The sequence below is a fragment of the Alligator mississippiensis genome, chromosome 3, assembly GCF_030867095.1.
Source record: "Alligator mississippiensis isolate rAllMis1 chromosome 3, rAllMis1, whole genome shotgun sequence".
Taxonomy (NCBI): domain Eukaryota; kingdom Metazoa; phylum Chordata; order Crocodylia; family Alligatoridae; genus Alligator; species Alligator mississippiensis.
Window position 1 is genome coordinate 263,936,353 of NC_081826.1, and position 15,545 is coordinate 263,951,897.

The 15,545-nt window shown below is 44.9% G+C and overlaps 1 protein-coding gene across 4 annotated transcripts in view; it reads right to left on the reverse strand.

Moving 5' to 3' along the window:
* The window catches only part of ZSWIM6 (zinc finger SWIM-type containing 6), a 159,407-nt gene that overhangs the window by 55,086 nt on the left and 88,776 nt on the right, over positions 1–15,545 (reverse strand). For all 4 annotated transcript variants that reach the window (XM_059725150.1, XM_059725151.1, XM_059725152.1 and 1 more), the window contains exon 4: positions 14,819–14,969. In XM_059725150.1, the coding sequence (XP_059581133.1) occupies positions 14,819–14,969 (151 nt within the window). The remainder of the gene's footprint in view (positions 1–14,818; positions 14,970–15,545) is intronic.

Below are 15,545 nucleotides of genomic sequence, written 5' to 3' on the forward strand. Positions count from 1 at the left end.
CACTCAAAAACTATCCCTGCAATGTTCACCCCAGAACATTAGGAATATAACCTCTCACTAGTATTTATTGGAAGTAGTATCAGAAGACTAGAACACAGTGTACTATTACTCCAATATTTAAAAATAGGAAGACCTATGCCCCATGTAACAATAGGTCAACTACAAATTTAGTCAGTTAAAATTCTTCACTTGATTTGAAGTACTTGACTTAGTTAACAATAGTGAACCCTAAACCTGAGTAAAGCAAATAGAAATACTGGACATCCTCCTCAATTTAAGGCATTTACTTTGAGTACAGGGCAAATTTTCTGAAAATGTACAAGGAAATCAGTACGATTCTTTAGGAATTCAAAGTTATTTTAAAATCGATTTTCAAAGAAATTTAAACACATAGCATCAAATTTTCTCTTTCTTTGGTTCTAGTCAGAGGAATAACAATGTATAAACATCTGATATAGCTACAAAAAGGGTGTGTGCACATGCTAGGAGCCGGGGGAGGGGGGTGAAAATGGGGAGCAGACTCCTACTGCCAGGCCCTTCTCCCCCAGGAGGCAGAGGGTAGATCACAGTCTCCCTCCAGGCCAGAGGAGGACTCTGGGACCTCCTGCTGTGTCCAGCCAGGGGCATGGACCAAGGTGGTCAAGGGCCCTAAGGCCCGCCGCACCAGGCCCCTCCCCCGCCAGAACTGAGCAACAGGTACGCACCTCTTGCTGCCCCAGCAGACCCTGCTGAGTTGCCGGCCCCCACAGGCAACATGGGCCTAACTGCAACTCCCGCCCCTGCTCTCCCCAAGACAAAACGTAAGGTGTTTGTTGTGGGAGACTCCCTCCTGAGGGGGGCGGAGGGGCCAATCTGCCACCCCGACCCCTTAGCCCGGCAAGTCTGCTGCTTCCCAGGGGCCCGCATCCGGGACATTGCGGAGAGGATCCCCAAGCTCCTCAAACCCACAGACCACTATCCCATGCTCCTTATTCATGTGGGCACCAATGACACGGCTCGGAGCACTCCCAGCCAGGTCATGAGGCGCTACAGGGATTTGGGAGCGGGGCTTAAGGGTCTGGGGGCACAGGTGGTGTTCTCGTCAATCCTCCCAGTCTCAGGCTATGGGCTGAGAAGGGACAGGAGGATCTATGTGGTCAACCAAAGACTGCGGCGCTGGTGTCGTCAGGAAGGCTTTGGCTTTCATGACCACAGCCCGCTCTTTGGCGAGAGAGGCAGCGAGCTGCTGGGAAAAGATGGTCTCCACCTCTCTCCCCTAGGGAGGAGGCTCTTCTCAGCCAGACTGGCTGACCTGCTCCACCGGGCTTTAAACTAAGCCCGCTGGGGGATGGGGGGGACTACCGCCACTGCTGGCCCACTGAGCAATCCTTGCAAAACCAGCGGATCACGGCTGGCACTCAAGGGAGCCCACCCCAGCCCCAGCCCTGGTAAAATCTGTGGGCAAGGAAGGAGCCCCCCAGGGGGCACTTGCCTGCCTGTACACTAATGCCAGGAGCCTGGGGAATAAGCAGGAGGAGCTCATCCTCCTGCTCAGTGCAAACAATTACGATGTCATAGGGATAACGGAGACCTGGTGGGACTCCACCCATGACTGGACCACGGGGATAGATGGCTATACCCTGTACAGGAGGGATCGTGTAGAGAAAAAGGGGCGGGGGTGTAGCTCTCTATGTTAAGGAAAGCTATGTGTCCCTGCAAGCCGATATTGGCGACCAAGGTGGATGGCTGGAGACCCTCTGGGTTAAAATCCGTGGGGAACACGGCACAGGGGACACAATGGTGGGAGTCTACTACAGACCTCCCACCCAAAGTCCTGAGCTAGACCAGGAGTTTGCCCAGGAACTGGCTGAGGCAGCTTGCTCCAGGACCATGGTTGTCATGGGTGACTTCAATTACCCAGACATCTCGTGGGAGGATCGCTCAGCAAAATCTGAGCGGTCGCAGAGCTTCCTCTCGTGCGTGGATGACCTCTACCTGACTCAAGAAGTCTATGGGCCAACGAGAGGCAAAGTGCTGCTCGACCTGGTGCTGGCTACTGGGGAGGACCTAGTCGGTGACCTAGTGATCAATGGGAAGCTGGGTGACAGCGACCACGAGCTGATCACCTTCACCATCCGCCGAAAAGCTGGCAAGTCAGTCAGCAACACGCAAGTCCTTGACTTCAGGAAAGCCGACTTTGACAAGCTCAGGAGGCTTGTCAGTGAGGCCCTAAGGGACTGTGACCACAGGGAGAGGGGAGTTCAAGAAGAGTGGTTGCTCCTCAAGGGAGCGATCCTCCATGCACAAACTAAGTCTATTCCATCTCGGAGGAAAGGCAGCAAGAGGGCACAGCAGCCCCCCTGGCTCTCCAGGGACCTAGCAGACCTCCTGAGGCTAAAAAGAAAGGCCTACAAAGGATGGAGGATGGGAGTCACCTCCAAGGAGGATTATTCTGCACTGGTCCGGTCCTGTAGGGAGCAGACCAGGAAAGCCAAGGCTGCAACTGAACTCCAACTAGCTTTGAGCATCAAGGATAATAAAAAGTCCTCTTTCAGATATGTGGGGAGCCGAAGGAAAAGCAGGGGCAACACTGGACCCCTGCTGAACCAGATGGGGCAACTGACAACTGACACCCAGGAAAAAGCCAACCTATTAAATAGGTACTTTGCGTCCGTCTTTCATCAGCCCCATGGGACGCCCGTGCCCGCTACAGGGCCAGGAAGTCCGGGTGAGGGTGATCCCCTGCCCTCCATTAATGCTGACTTTCTGAAGGAACATCTTGAGAAGCTGGATACCTTCAAGTCAGCCGGCCCTGACAAACTTCACCCCAGGGTACTCAAGGAGCTGGTGAGCATCATAGCCCAGCCTCTAGCGCGGATCTTTGAAAACTCTTGGCGCTCTGGTGTACTGCCCGAAGACTGGAAGAAGGCCAATGTGGTGCCTATCTTCAAGAAAGGGAGGAAAGTGGATCCGGTTAACTATAGGCCCATCAGCCTGACTTCTATCCCGGGGAAGATCTTCGAAAAGTTTATTAAGGAGGCCATCCTTAATCGACTGGCCGACGCCAAGATCTTAAGGGATAGCCAGCACGGGTTTGTTGCGGGTAGGTCTTGCTTGACCAATCTCATTTCCTTCTACGACCAGGTGACCTATCACCTGGACAAGGGAGATGAGATTGATGTCATATATCCTGACTTCAAAAAAGCCTTCGATCTGGTGTCCCATGATCGTCTCTTGGAGAAACTGGCCAATTGTCCCCTTGGGTCCCCCACGATCCACTGGCTGGAAAATTGGCTCCGGGGTCGGACCCAGAGGGTAGTAATTGATGGAAGTCACTCATCGTGGTGTCCTGTGACCAGTGGTGTCCCCCAGGGCTCTGTCCTTGGACCCATACTGTTCAACATCTTCATTAACGATGTGGACACTGGAGTCGGAAGCGGACTGGCCAAGTTCGCCGATGACACCAAACTTTGGGGCAAAGCATCCACACCAGAAGACAGGCGGATGATCCAGGCTGACCTGGACAGGCTCAGCAAGTGGGCGGATGAGAATCTGATGGTGTTCAACGCCGATAAATGCAAGGTTCTCCACCTTGGGAAAAAAACCCCGCAGCATCCTTATAGGCTCGGCAGTGCTATGTTGGTTAGCACTATGGAAGAAAAGAGACTTGGGGGTCATCATTGACCACAAGATGAACATGAGCCTGCAATGCGATGCTGCGGCTAGTAAAGCGACCAAAACGCTGGCTTGCATCCATAGATGCTTTTCAAGCAAATCCCGGGACGTCATCCTCCCCCTGTACTCGGCCTTAGTGAGGCCGCAGCTGGAGTACTGCGTCCAGTTTTGGGCTCCACAATTCAAAAAGGATGTGGAGAAGCTTGAGAGAGTCCAGAGAAGAGCCACGCGCATGATCAGAGGTCAGGGAAGCAGACCCTACGATGACAGGCTAGAGCCCTGGGGCTCTTTAGCCTGGAAAAGCGCAGGCTCAGGGGTGATCTGATGGCCACCTACAAGTTTATCAGGGGTGACCACCAGTATCTAGGGGAACGTTTGTTCACCAGAGCGCCCCAAGGGAAGACGAGGACGAATGGTCACAAACTACTACAAGACCGTTTCAGGCTGGACATAAGGAAGAATTTCTTTACTGTCCGAGCCCCCAAGGTCTGGAACAGCCTGCCACCGGAGGTTGTTCAAGCGCCTTCATTGAACACCTTCAAGATGAAACTGGATGCTTATCTTGCTGGGATCCTATGACCCCAGCTGACGTCCTGCCCTTTGGGCAGGGGGCTGGACTCGATGATCTTCCGAGGTCCCTTCCAGCCCTAATGTCTATGAAATCTATGAAACCCAGTGGGCCGGCGAGCCGTATTCAAAGACGTCACAGGAAGTGGCATCATATCAGGAAGTGATGTCACGTGACCTTTGACACCAATGAAGGTGCAGGGGTTGACATGGTCCTGGTTGACATGGCAGGCATGCCCAGGTTGACATGGTACTGCCAGGAGCCGCTTGGCTACAACCAGGTTGACCTGGTGCTGGAGAAGCCGCGGGGCCAGGCCGGGGTTAACCTGGGGCCCACCCGGCCTGCCACTGCCATGCCTGGATTGACATGGTGTTGCAGGACCCGACTGGGCAGAACCAGGTCGGCACCATCCAGGAAAAGCAGCATGCAGGTGATGCCAGTTTCCCATGTGCTGCTGGAGACAGGAGGAGGCCGGCCAGGTCTGCATTGGCCAGAAGCAGCAGCAGCGGAGCCGTGTGCCACTCGGGACTGACCGGTGCAGGCTTGTCGTGTCCTGAGCAGCACACAGCTCCACTGCCGCTTCTGCTGGCTGGTGCAGACCCAGCTGGGCTCCTCCTCCCGTCCCCAGCAGCACATGAGAAGCAGCCCCCTCGGGACCTCACGCATGGGTGGCCAGGCTCAGAGCCACAGCGCCTGGGGGGAAACTGGCCGGGGGAACAGGCACCGCCTTGCTGTGGGGCAGGGCAAGGCAGCGGGGCTGGCTTGAAGCAGGCAGGTGAAGAGACAGGTGCAGGCCGGCAGTGCCAGTGGCCGCTGTTTGGCCTCCCGCGCAGGGCCACTGCCCCGGGCCCCATGGGGGTAAGCAGCTCCCCTCCCCTCACTGCTGGCTGCGGCCTGCAGGCCGGCCCTGCACTGCCGCCGCCCAGATAAAGTGGCTTGGCAGGCCGCATGTTAGACAAGCCTGGTGTACACAGTCAAGCTCTTATCTTTCTCTAAAACTGCAAAGTTTCAAGAAGTTAAATGAATAAAGGACAAACAACAAGAATGCACTTTTTGTAGAAAACAATGATTAAATCAAGCTTCCTGAACAGTGATTTAAATCATGATTTCCATTGATCTGAGGAGCTTCAGATAAAATGCCCCCACCACCATTTTTAAGCGAAGGGACACTGATACACAGACATAGGAGGCTGCTGGAGCACAGCAATTGCCATGCTCCAGCAGACTTGATTGAGTCTTCTCTAACGCACTGGAATCCCAGTGCGTCGGAGTAGCCTCTGCATTTGTGTATTGGTGCCCTGAGTGCCTAAATTTAATAGGTTAATCAGTATTTAGGGAGCCAATCTAAAAGCAGCCTTATTTTGGAAAGGTGATATGTACTTGCAACTTTCATTGATTTTAACAGAAAGAAGGATGAATAGGAGATTCTGACATGCAGGGCCTTTAAATACAGCTGCTTTTAACTGGCATCTAAATATAAAACCAGGCAATCCTTCACAAGAGAAGGCTGAGAGGTGATCTTGTGGTTGCCTATAAATTCATCAGGGGAGGGCAGCAGAGAATAGGAGACACTATTTACTAGGGCACCCCCTGGAGTAACTAGGAGCAATGGCCACAACGTGATGGAGAGCAGATTTAAGTCGGACATTAGAAAGAACTTCTTCGCAGTAAGGGTTGCCAGAATCTGGAATAGGCTTCCAAGGGAGGCGGTGCTCTCCCCTACCCTGGGGGTCTTCAAGAGACTGGACAAGCACCTAGCTGGGGTCATCTGACCCCAGCACTCTTTCCTACCCAGGGCAGGGGGTCAGACTCAATGACCTATTGAGATCCCTCCTGACCCTAACATCTATGAATCTACGAATTAAATTTGGAACTTGAGTTTGAAAATGATGACCTATATCTATACCATTATAAAATACTGTGAATATGGTGGGGGAGGAAAACTGTCTGCAGCATTCAGTATCCTAGAAAGGATCAAGTTGATTATTTTAAACTATGCAGCTGCACAAACAAACAAACAAAAAAAACAAAAACGGTCTGTTAACATACAAAAATTAGAATAAATGTTTAGTGGTGGCAATTCTTATTCATTAAAGAGGCTGCCAAATCTGGTATCAGAAAGATGTCTTTCTTAGAGTGGAGCAAATTACTTTCATGTCTTTTTGAAGTATAGAATAGAGGTCACATTTCTTTGGAACAGTAGGCATGTCCCATAACATCATTTTTCCTGCATTTTTCTTTTAAATGCACTGAAAAGAAAAAGAAGATGGCTCTATACTCTCTAGGCTGTATTTAGCTATGTTTAAAGAATCTGACTTGATATGCCCTAGAAGAGTATACAAAGGCTTGCTCAGAAAAAAATTAAAGTAGTTTTTGAGTTGAGAAAACATTATTAGGCACAAAAAAAAAAAAAAAAAAGTTTCCCTGTGGTAAAATAATAATTAAATCTTATTTAAATTACCACATCTAATGGTCCTTTGTGAGCATAAAATCTACTGAAAAAGTTGGTCTAACAAAAGATATTAAATTTACCCAAAGAACCTTGTCTGCCTACTGAAAAAGTAAGCATTCAGGAGAAAAATGCACTTCCTCCCACAACCCGAATTTTGTACAATATTTTATCATCAAGTTATGAACTACTATGAAAACGTAATGTAATGCACTGAGATGGTCCAGAATGCTGCTAAAGGAACACTAACAATCACAGAACCAAAGATGACGGGGCTGGAAGGAACCTTGAGAAATGTTCTGGTTCATCCCTCTGCCTCATCACAGGATCAATCATATCAGCACAGACGTTTGTGCAGCGTGTTCTTAGAAAACCCTCAATGAGGGTGAATCTGCAACCTGCCTAGCTGAACGTTGGAATAGATCACCTCTACAGTTAGATTTTCTTGATGTCTATACTTTCGCTCATTAGAATTTAAATCCTATTGTTTCTCATACCATCTCCTTCGGGTACCTGGAGAAATTCATAACTTTATTCTTCACAGTACAATTTTATATTTAAAGACTGCTTTCATACTGCCCTCTTTCATGCTGTTCTCTTCAGTCTTCTCTTTTCTAGACTAAAACCCAATCTTTCAATCTTTCCTCATAGGTCATGTTTTCTAGACCTTTGACTTTTTGCTCTTATCTGGACTCTGACTGCCCCACACCTTTTTTGAAGACAGTGCTCCAGCTGATGCCTTCCCATTGCTGAATAAAGTGGAAGCATTATTTTCTGTCCTACACACAATATGCCTATTTGAATATCCTCAATATATGGATTTTTTTCCCCACAACAGTCAGACACCAATGACTTCTGTTCAGTTTCTGATTCAGTATCTCCTTCAGATGGCTCTTCTGTAGAACTGCAACCTAGTTAAACATTCTCCATTTTGTATTTTTGCAGCTGATTACTCCTGCCTAAGTAAAGTACTTTGCATTTTACCGAATTGTACCCTATTTATTTCACTCTTTACAATTTGTCTGTTGAATTCCAGCCCTGTTCCCCACAGTGCTTGCAACTCCCACCTACCCCTAGAACAGTATTACCTGCAAAAAGTTCATAACAATACAATTTAATGCAACTAAAAATATCAGAAATAAAATAGCTTTATTTTTAAAGACAAAGTAATCTTAGCTGAATAAAAATCAATTTAATAGCCAATGGGGCTATTAGGCAATGGGACAGGATTAGTCCTTGCTACACAAGAGACATGATCAGAAGCAAGATTTCCAGAAGATACGACTGATATGGAAAGAAATCTCTCAGGAAGGCCCCAATATTTTAAACAGGTCTCTTCAAGACACCACAAAAGTAATCTAGGTTTATTTGTATTAGCCAGTCTGAAGTAGTTGAGCTAGGTAGGTGGAACTGATGCAGCACAATGCTGCAAGCAGCTCTTATGAGGTACAGAGCACTTGTACTTTCTCCTGAGAGTTGAGAGTATTTGGTACCTCAAGGATCCAGACTACAATATGGGCAAAGACCAATCTACGTGAGAATAAACCTCAACATCTTGGTTGATTGACAATGTCCATTGCCCCATCTAAAAAGCTCTCTCTTGATTGTCCTCTTCAGGGTTGGGCTTACAGAGGAAGCTCTCTTTCTTTTGATAGGAAACTCTTCTACTTCAGATGTTTTTTTTTTTTGGGGGGGGGGGGGGCGGTTCAAACAACCAAATGAAAAAAAAAAACCAGACATAAGTTTTAAATATCAAAAAAGGGAAAACATCTTCTAGAAATGTTTGTTTTGAAACATACAAATTACATAAAGGTTCTTTCTTGTAAAGGCAGGCAAGAGGATGGAAAGGTATGAAAAATGGTAGAACACAAAAAATACATTTGATCCTGTAATCTAAGTGTTGACAAAGCTGTTGGGCTCCATCACTCCACCAAACAGTAGATACTTGTCTTAGATTCTTCTACTTGACTGCTTTCATCAGATTAAGCATCTGGGATTTAATTTAACAGTTTCAGCTTTATTAAGCTGTCACAAGAGTGGCCCCACTTTGATAACAGTAGCTGCTCCAATTATGGCTTGGTTTAGGGTTGACAAGTATAATGATTCATTCGTGGCACATGAGAAGCAATAAAAGGTTGTTTTGCATTACAGCTTTAAAAATGTGGGCACTTTTTTCATTTAATTTGTCACTTAGCTTTTGCTAAGAGGACATTTAAATTGCAGTAAAAGGCAAATGGGGCTTTTAGTTTAAATGTAATCCCCATATTTAAATGATCTGTAATGGCATAGTGTTCGAGTGGGAACACTATTGTTTCACAGTGGGCCCTGATGGTGACATGTGACATTTGTATTCAGGTCCTGTATTATCCATGTGGCTAAAGGGCTTCCAATTTCATTTCACAGCCAGAAGCCTGCAGAAAACACCAATTAACTTGCAGATCCCATTTGCCAACAAAACTCAGCCTCTTCGCAATGTCTGGCATCTGGCAGTGCTCAGCATTTAATTCCAAAGGACAGCCTTGCAGCAACCATGATCTCTGCACTGGTGCAAAGTCAACTTTCCCCCTTTTATTAAGAAAGAAAATCTTTTCACATTTGTTGTCCTAAAGCAACTTTTACTTCATTTTGGATGAGTGACTATTACAGAACTATTGCTAAAGTCATGTATGCTTGTACAGATATTTTTACAGAGCAGAAAGAAGCTTGACCTACCTTCTCTTGAAACCAGAGAAATCAGTGCAAAAGGCAAGTAAGTATTTACTCTGCACTTCTACATTCTTTATTTTATTTAGGCAATTTATTAAATAGTGGACAAAAGGGATTTATATAATATAATCATACAATCAAGCTGCAGTACTGCAGTTTTGTTCAGTAGTCAAACTTAAAAAAAATCCACAGCACTTGGAATTTACCCACTGAAACACCATTTACACAGTATTAACGTGAAAAATTCCAGCTCTGAACTTTGAAAAATGTAACCATTTATCACTGCTGTAAGTTAGATGTGTTGATGGAATTTAAGAATGATGGTTCATTCAAAAGTCACTTCAGGCGCTATTACCAATGTTTTCAGCATCACCAAAAATAAATAAGTTGCACCATAATTTTACATTTGTAATTTTGACCTACAACCATAATCCTGACCTCCCTAATGCAACATATTTTAGAAATACTGAAGACTTCAAAGTAGCTTTTATTTTTAGCATGTTTTTTTCCTCTTTTGTTTGAGGGAGAAAGGGGAACAAGAATAGAAGAATTTGATGTAAAAATGACTTCTAGTCTAACTATCCCTTCATTCAGAAGCAATTAAAACACACCTATTTAAAACTTCAGACTGTAAATTACTTACATAACCACTCTAGTACATTGCACTGACACTTTAGGGGAGGACTAGCTTGAACTCATTACGTCAGGATATGAAAAGTTGACTAGTTTCAACATCTCCAAATGCTCTAGGCCTGATTCTAATTCTACTGAAATAGGTTCATCATAAACTTCAAATGGGAGCAGAAGCAGGCCTTCATCCCAATCCAGGTTACCCTTATAATTACCCTTCCAGGACCCACTGCAATGCAGAAAGCATTATTAATGTTTTAATGAAAGGCTCATTACTCAAGTGACCCAGGCAAGGAATTAAACTTAAAAGTTATTACCATATGCTTTAAAACATATGCCAAAATGAAGCTGACAAAAATGTCCATATGCCTAATGGTTGGCAGGATGCATATTAAAAGTAAGCTTTGCTTTATTAGAACAGAGCCCATACTTAGACTCTACATATGTTAACATTTCACAGCGACAAAGCGAAAAAGGTTATATGATCTTTAAAAGTAAGGGAGAGCTCAATTAACATGTTATATCTATTTTCTAAACAGACATCCATATCACTGCTGATGCTGGAAGTGTTTTCTTTATATAGTTAAAGAAAAAATCTATTTTGTAGCTACTGTGGTCAAAGCAGATTAACTTTTTGCATCTGTTCTGAGTAGATAGGCTCAAGGAATATTACAGTTCCTAGAATGTTACTGCTAGTAACCCAAATTAAATAAGTATAAAGGAGGAATCATGTCCCCACCACCTTTTTATTTTAGGAGGCACAATAAAACCTATTAACCCCTTAGCATCTGTACAAGTTGCCCCTTGTCACTGCTGGCCAAAGGAGATAGTCAATTCTCAGTATTATCCTGCACTTCACTCCTGGGATCATCATTTTTTTTTTATGGCTTTCCTAACACCTGCTTCTCCTTACATGCTCATGTCTCTCTCTCAGGCTGGGTCTCCACTTGGAAAAAAGGTGCATTCTTACATTTAAATGAGCTGAAATCAAGTTAAAATCTTACTGAAGACAAGTTGGTAGTTAGTAGCCAGATTTGAGAGGGGTACTATTTCTGGTCAGTTACAAACTGTTAGAGAATATTTTAAGCATTGGTGGAGAGAACACCATTTATTTGTGGGGGTGGGGAACATCACCTAAGAAACCAGAGAAGCCTTATTTATCACCCTGTCCATCTGGTGCTGCAGGTAGAGGACAGACCTAACTCAATCAGCAGGGCTCACTCCTTTTTACGTTGTACACTTCAATATCATTGGTGAAAATTAGCAAATTAAGTGCAGATCAGGACTGAAGGGCTCAAGCAAAATTCAGGATTGGACTACTGGGCTTGTTTCAGATGAGAAAATTTATTGGCTGAGCAAAGGAATGACTTGACATTTCTACCTCCTGTGTGGGGCACCTCCTACATTCTGTCCAGCCAAAATAAGATTGTCACCTTTGTTCAGTCAAAATTACTTTAAGCAGGCTTTCTGGTGCTGTACTGCAGAAAGATGCTGCTGCCCCCATCTTCATATCTACAGGAGAAACTGTAGATAAGCAACTGATAAAACAATGAAGAGATAACAGCCTGCTTAGACGACTCAGCAACAACACAGAGGTTTCCTGGCAGTACCTGGTAAATTTGCTTATTATAGGGTCATGGATAGATAGAGCCAACTTTTCCGCCCCTCCCCTCCACATGCCAGCTGAACTCACACCAGCAACAAGAGATGTGACCCTGTAATTTTACACAGATTTTTTCTTGATGAACTCTTTTCTTCAGCAAAAGATGCTTTGTTTCCCCATCATCTCAAGGTCAAAGAACCCAAGTCACAGATCTATATTAGAAAGGACTTCAAAAGGCCACCTAGCCCACCCCATGCACCGAGTCAGAATATGTATACCGAGAATCTTTGACACATATCTGCCTAACCTGCTCTTACAAGCCTCTAAAGGACTAAATGCAACAACCTCCCCATGTAGCTATTACATTACAGATTTCCCTTATAGGCAGACATCTTTCCATCCAAATATGCAACCTAACTCCTCTTCCCAACAAATTAAACCAGTTACTACTTGTCTTTGCCCACCAGCACATACTGGAAACTTTTTTCTATTAAAAACATTGGACAAGTTTTACTACATCTCCTCCATCATTTTTTCCCTACACTAACTCCCAATTCCTTCTACTTTTCCTCATAGGGCAATTTTTTTCAAAGCCTCTTATTCTTGCTACTGTCCTCTGCACTCACTGAAGTGCATTAGACATCTTTCTAAAAGTTGCAGTCCCTAACAGGCACTCTATTCCAGCTGAGGCCTCAGCACCAAATAAACAATTCCCTCCTGTGCCTTACTTGTAATATTTGTGCCAATACATCCCAGAAAGATTTGCCTTTTTGCAGCTTTATTACACTGAATCAGTTTGTGGTCCGCTATAACCACCACAGCCTGTCCTGCACTACTGCTGTCTACCCAATTGCTCCCCATTTTGTATTTAAGTATGCAATGCTTCATTCGCAAGCATAGTGCCTTCCACTTATGTTTACTGAATTTCATCTTGCTGATTTCAGACTCTCTCAGATTTATCAAACTTGTTTTAAATGCTGCTCTTTTCCTTTTCAGTACTTGCAACTGCCTCTCTGTTGAGGGATGGGGTTATAACAGCTGCAGATTTTAAGTGTATTCTTTATTAAATCATCCAAAATTAGTAATCAAAATATCCACTAGAAATGGGCCTAGAAAGAATTTTTTCAGAATCCCCCTTGAAGCACCTTCCTAGTCTGACAGCAAACCATTAAGTACTTTGAGTGCAGTTTATAAGATAGCTACACAAAAACCTTACATGGACTTCATCTAGATCAGGGGCGTCTAACATCTAAGCAGCTGAAGGATACATGCCACACAGAGGCTCCCTTCCCATTGCAACACACCTCCACCCAGTACTGCAACAACCCTGCAGGGACATGTCTCGCCTTCTCCCTCCCCAGCAGTGTACATCCATGTGCGCACACCCCACCTTGAGCATCTTGCAGTGCCACACTTCCTGGGGTAGATACAGAACATGGAAGCTGCAAGAGAGATGGGGAGCCCTGTTGCAGCTGGAGTGATATGGGCAGGTGAAGCCAGATGGGAGCCCAGGAGTTGCAATGTAGTCTATCACATGGCACAGGTGGCCTGTGGCCACCAGCTGGACAGCCCTAATCCAGATCATATTTTTCTAGTTTGCTTATGACCCTGTCACACAAGCCTTACTGAAGCCAAGATATCACATCTACCTGCTTCCCCCACTAGCCAAGTCATCCTGTAACAGAAGGAATATTATATTGTTTTGATACCCTCTGTTCTTGACAAATTCATGCTGGCTGTTCCATGTCACTATTATTCTCTAGCTGCTTAAAAACAAATTGTTTAGTCACCTGTTCCAGCATCTTGTTGGGCTTCAAGAATTAAAGTCTACAATTCTCTGTGCTCTCTTTTCCCCTTTGTAAAGACAGATGCTAGGTCTGCCCTTGTCCAATAATCTTGGATGTACCCAGTCCTTCAAAAGCTCCTAAAATAAATTACTAAGGGTTTAGAGCAGTGGTTCTCAACCCATGGCCCGCATGTGGCCCAACCAGCACACTGCTGCAGCCTATGTGACATCCTGTTAAGAAATCCTTAAATGAATACACTGCAAGTAAGCTGTGTGGGTGCCACAACCCACAACACACTGAGAGCTGCAAGTGTGGCCCACTACAGCAAACAGCTTGACAACCATTAGTTTAGAGACTGCCTCAAGTACTTCTGGGTGAAACCACAGCAAAGTCTGCCAACTTGAATGCATCTACATTATCAATATTTTTAACCTGTTCTTTTCTTAGTTTGGTGTTAAGTATTTGGACCAATTAACTTTCTTGATAAAAACTGAAGCAAAGATGGCATCAAATACTTCATTCTTCCTATACCATGCTATTTGCATTACTCCCTTGTTAAGTAATAGAAACACTTTTCTTTCTAATATACCTGTATTTTAGCACATACCACCCCTACTCCCCACCCCCAACCTCCCACAAATAAGACACACACCTTGTTTGAGAAGCTAGAATAAAGAAAAGAAGATTTTTCCACGGCATAGGCTCAACATGGCTGAACGCTGGCCCCAGGCAGGAGGGGCCAAGGCAACTCTGTGTCACTCAGTCTCTAGCTGCAGCCTCAGAATGGCAGTAGCTGTGACAAATATAAAACTGCAGAATTGATAGCAGTTTTTGGCTGCTCAGACAAAAGCTACGGATAATTCAGCAGCAACTGTGACAAGAATAAAATTAACCGTGACCCTGAAGGATGCACTGTACCCATCCCTCCTGGGCTGGGAGAAGCACAGCACATGGCTGCCATATTTTAGCATCCCAATGCTACAATCCCAGTGCAGAAATCAGCTTCCCTGCTTAAGAAACACCTGACCATTTTGGAGAGCTGATTTTTTGGGGGAGAAGGTGCCTATGGTATCTGAGTAAATGTGGTATTTGGAGAACCTTTTATGTCCCCTGGTAGTTGTAACCTCATTTTACGTTCTAGCTTTCTGGATTTTAACCCCAGGTGCTTTTCTGTTCCTCTATACTCATCCTTGGTACTCCTGACTTTTTTTCTTTTTATTAGGAAAGAAATTCACACCATTTACATTCCCTGCAACAGAGCAATTAAGCTTGCAGGGAAGGCAACTCCAGCTCTTGTTTTTTAATCAGTACCACTATAAGCCTGCATCTACCTCCCCACCACTTTAACTATTCAATGGCTTCTTCATTTTATGTATGCATACATATACACATTCCAGGTTATTTTCATTCTGTGCATTTACCCAATTCATCCCAGAGCTGCCGATACTTGTCAGTCATTGCAGTTCCTTGTTGCCTCCAAAGTGACAGCCGAGGGTCAGCCATGAACTGTTCTGTTATCAGCGTCAACATGCGAGCTCCATTAGAGTCTCTCATCTTTAACATCTCTCGCACCTAGGAAAAATAAGTCCCTTAAGACATATTTGAAAATGTACGAAAGTTTGAGGTTAAATGCATTTTATTTAGTCCTTTCCTTTAAAGCAGATATATCTAAACTATTAAAATTATGGTCAGAGTGCAGACATCCCAAACAGTACACTGGACTGCCCAACTCCAAACAGTCTTTATTCCACTACCAGTCCCTCTGTCCTTCCTTGGACTCTACTCAATCTTCCCTGGAACTACCCTTTCTCTGCTCCCCCAGCTCACTCCCAGTTCTCTCAGAGGCACTGAGTAGAGACAGCCACACCTGCAACAAAACAGTTACAAAACTATAGTATTAACCTGGGAACAACACTGACCCAATACAAGTAAAGGATGTTCTGGGGAACCAATCGCAGGCTATGGGAGAACCATAGGAAGTATCTGCACTGCAGCAGTAAGACTGATTTTAGATCACTTAATATCTCACTGCAATTTTTCTTCATGACAATTTTTAACAAGTAACCCACAGATGTTATAATCTACAAGAGCAATGAACAGGTTTCCAGAACCCTGAAGGGAGGTGGGTTGGTGAAGGCTGAGATGCTA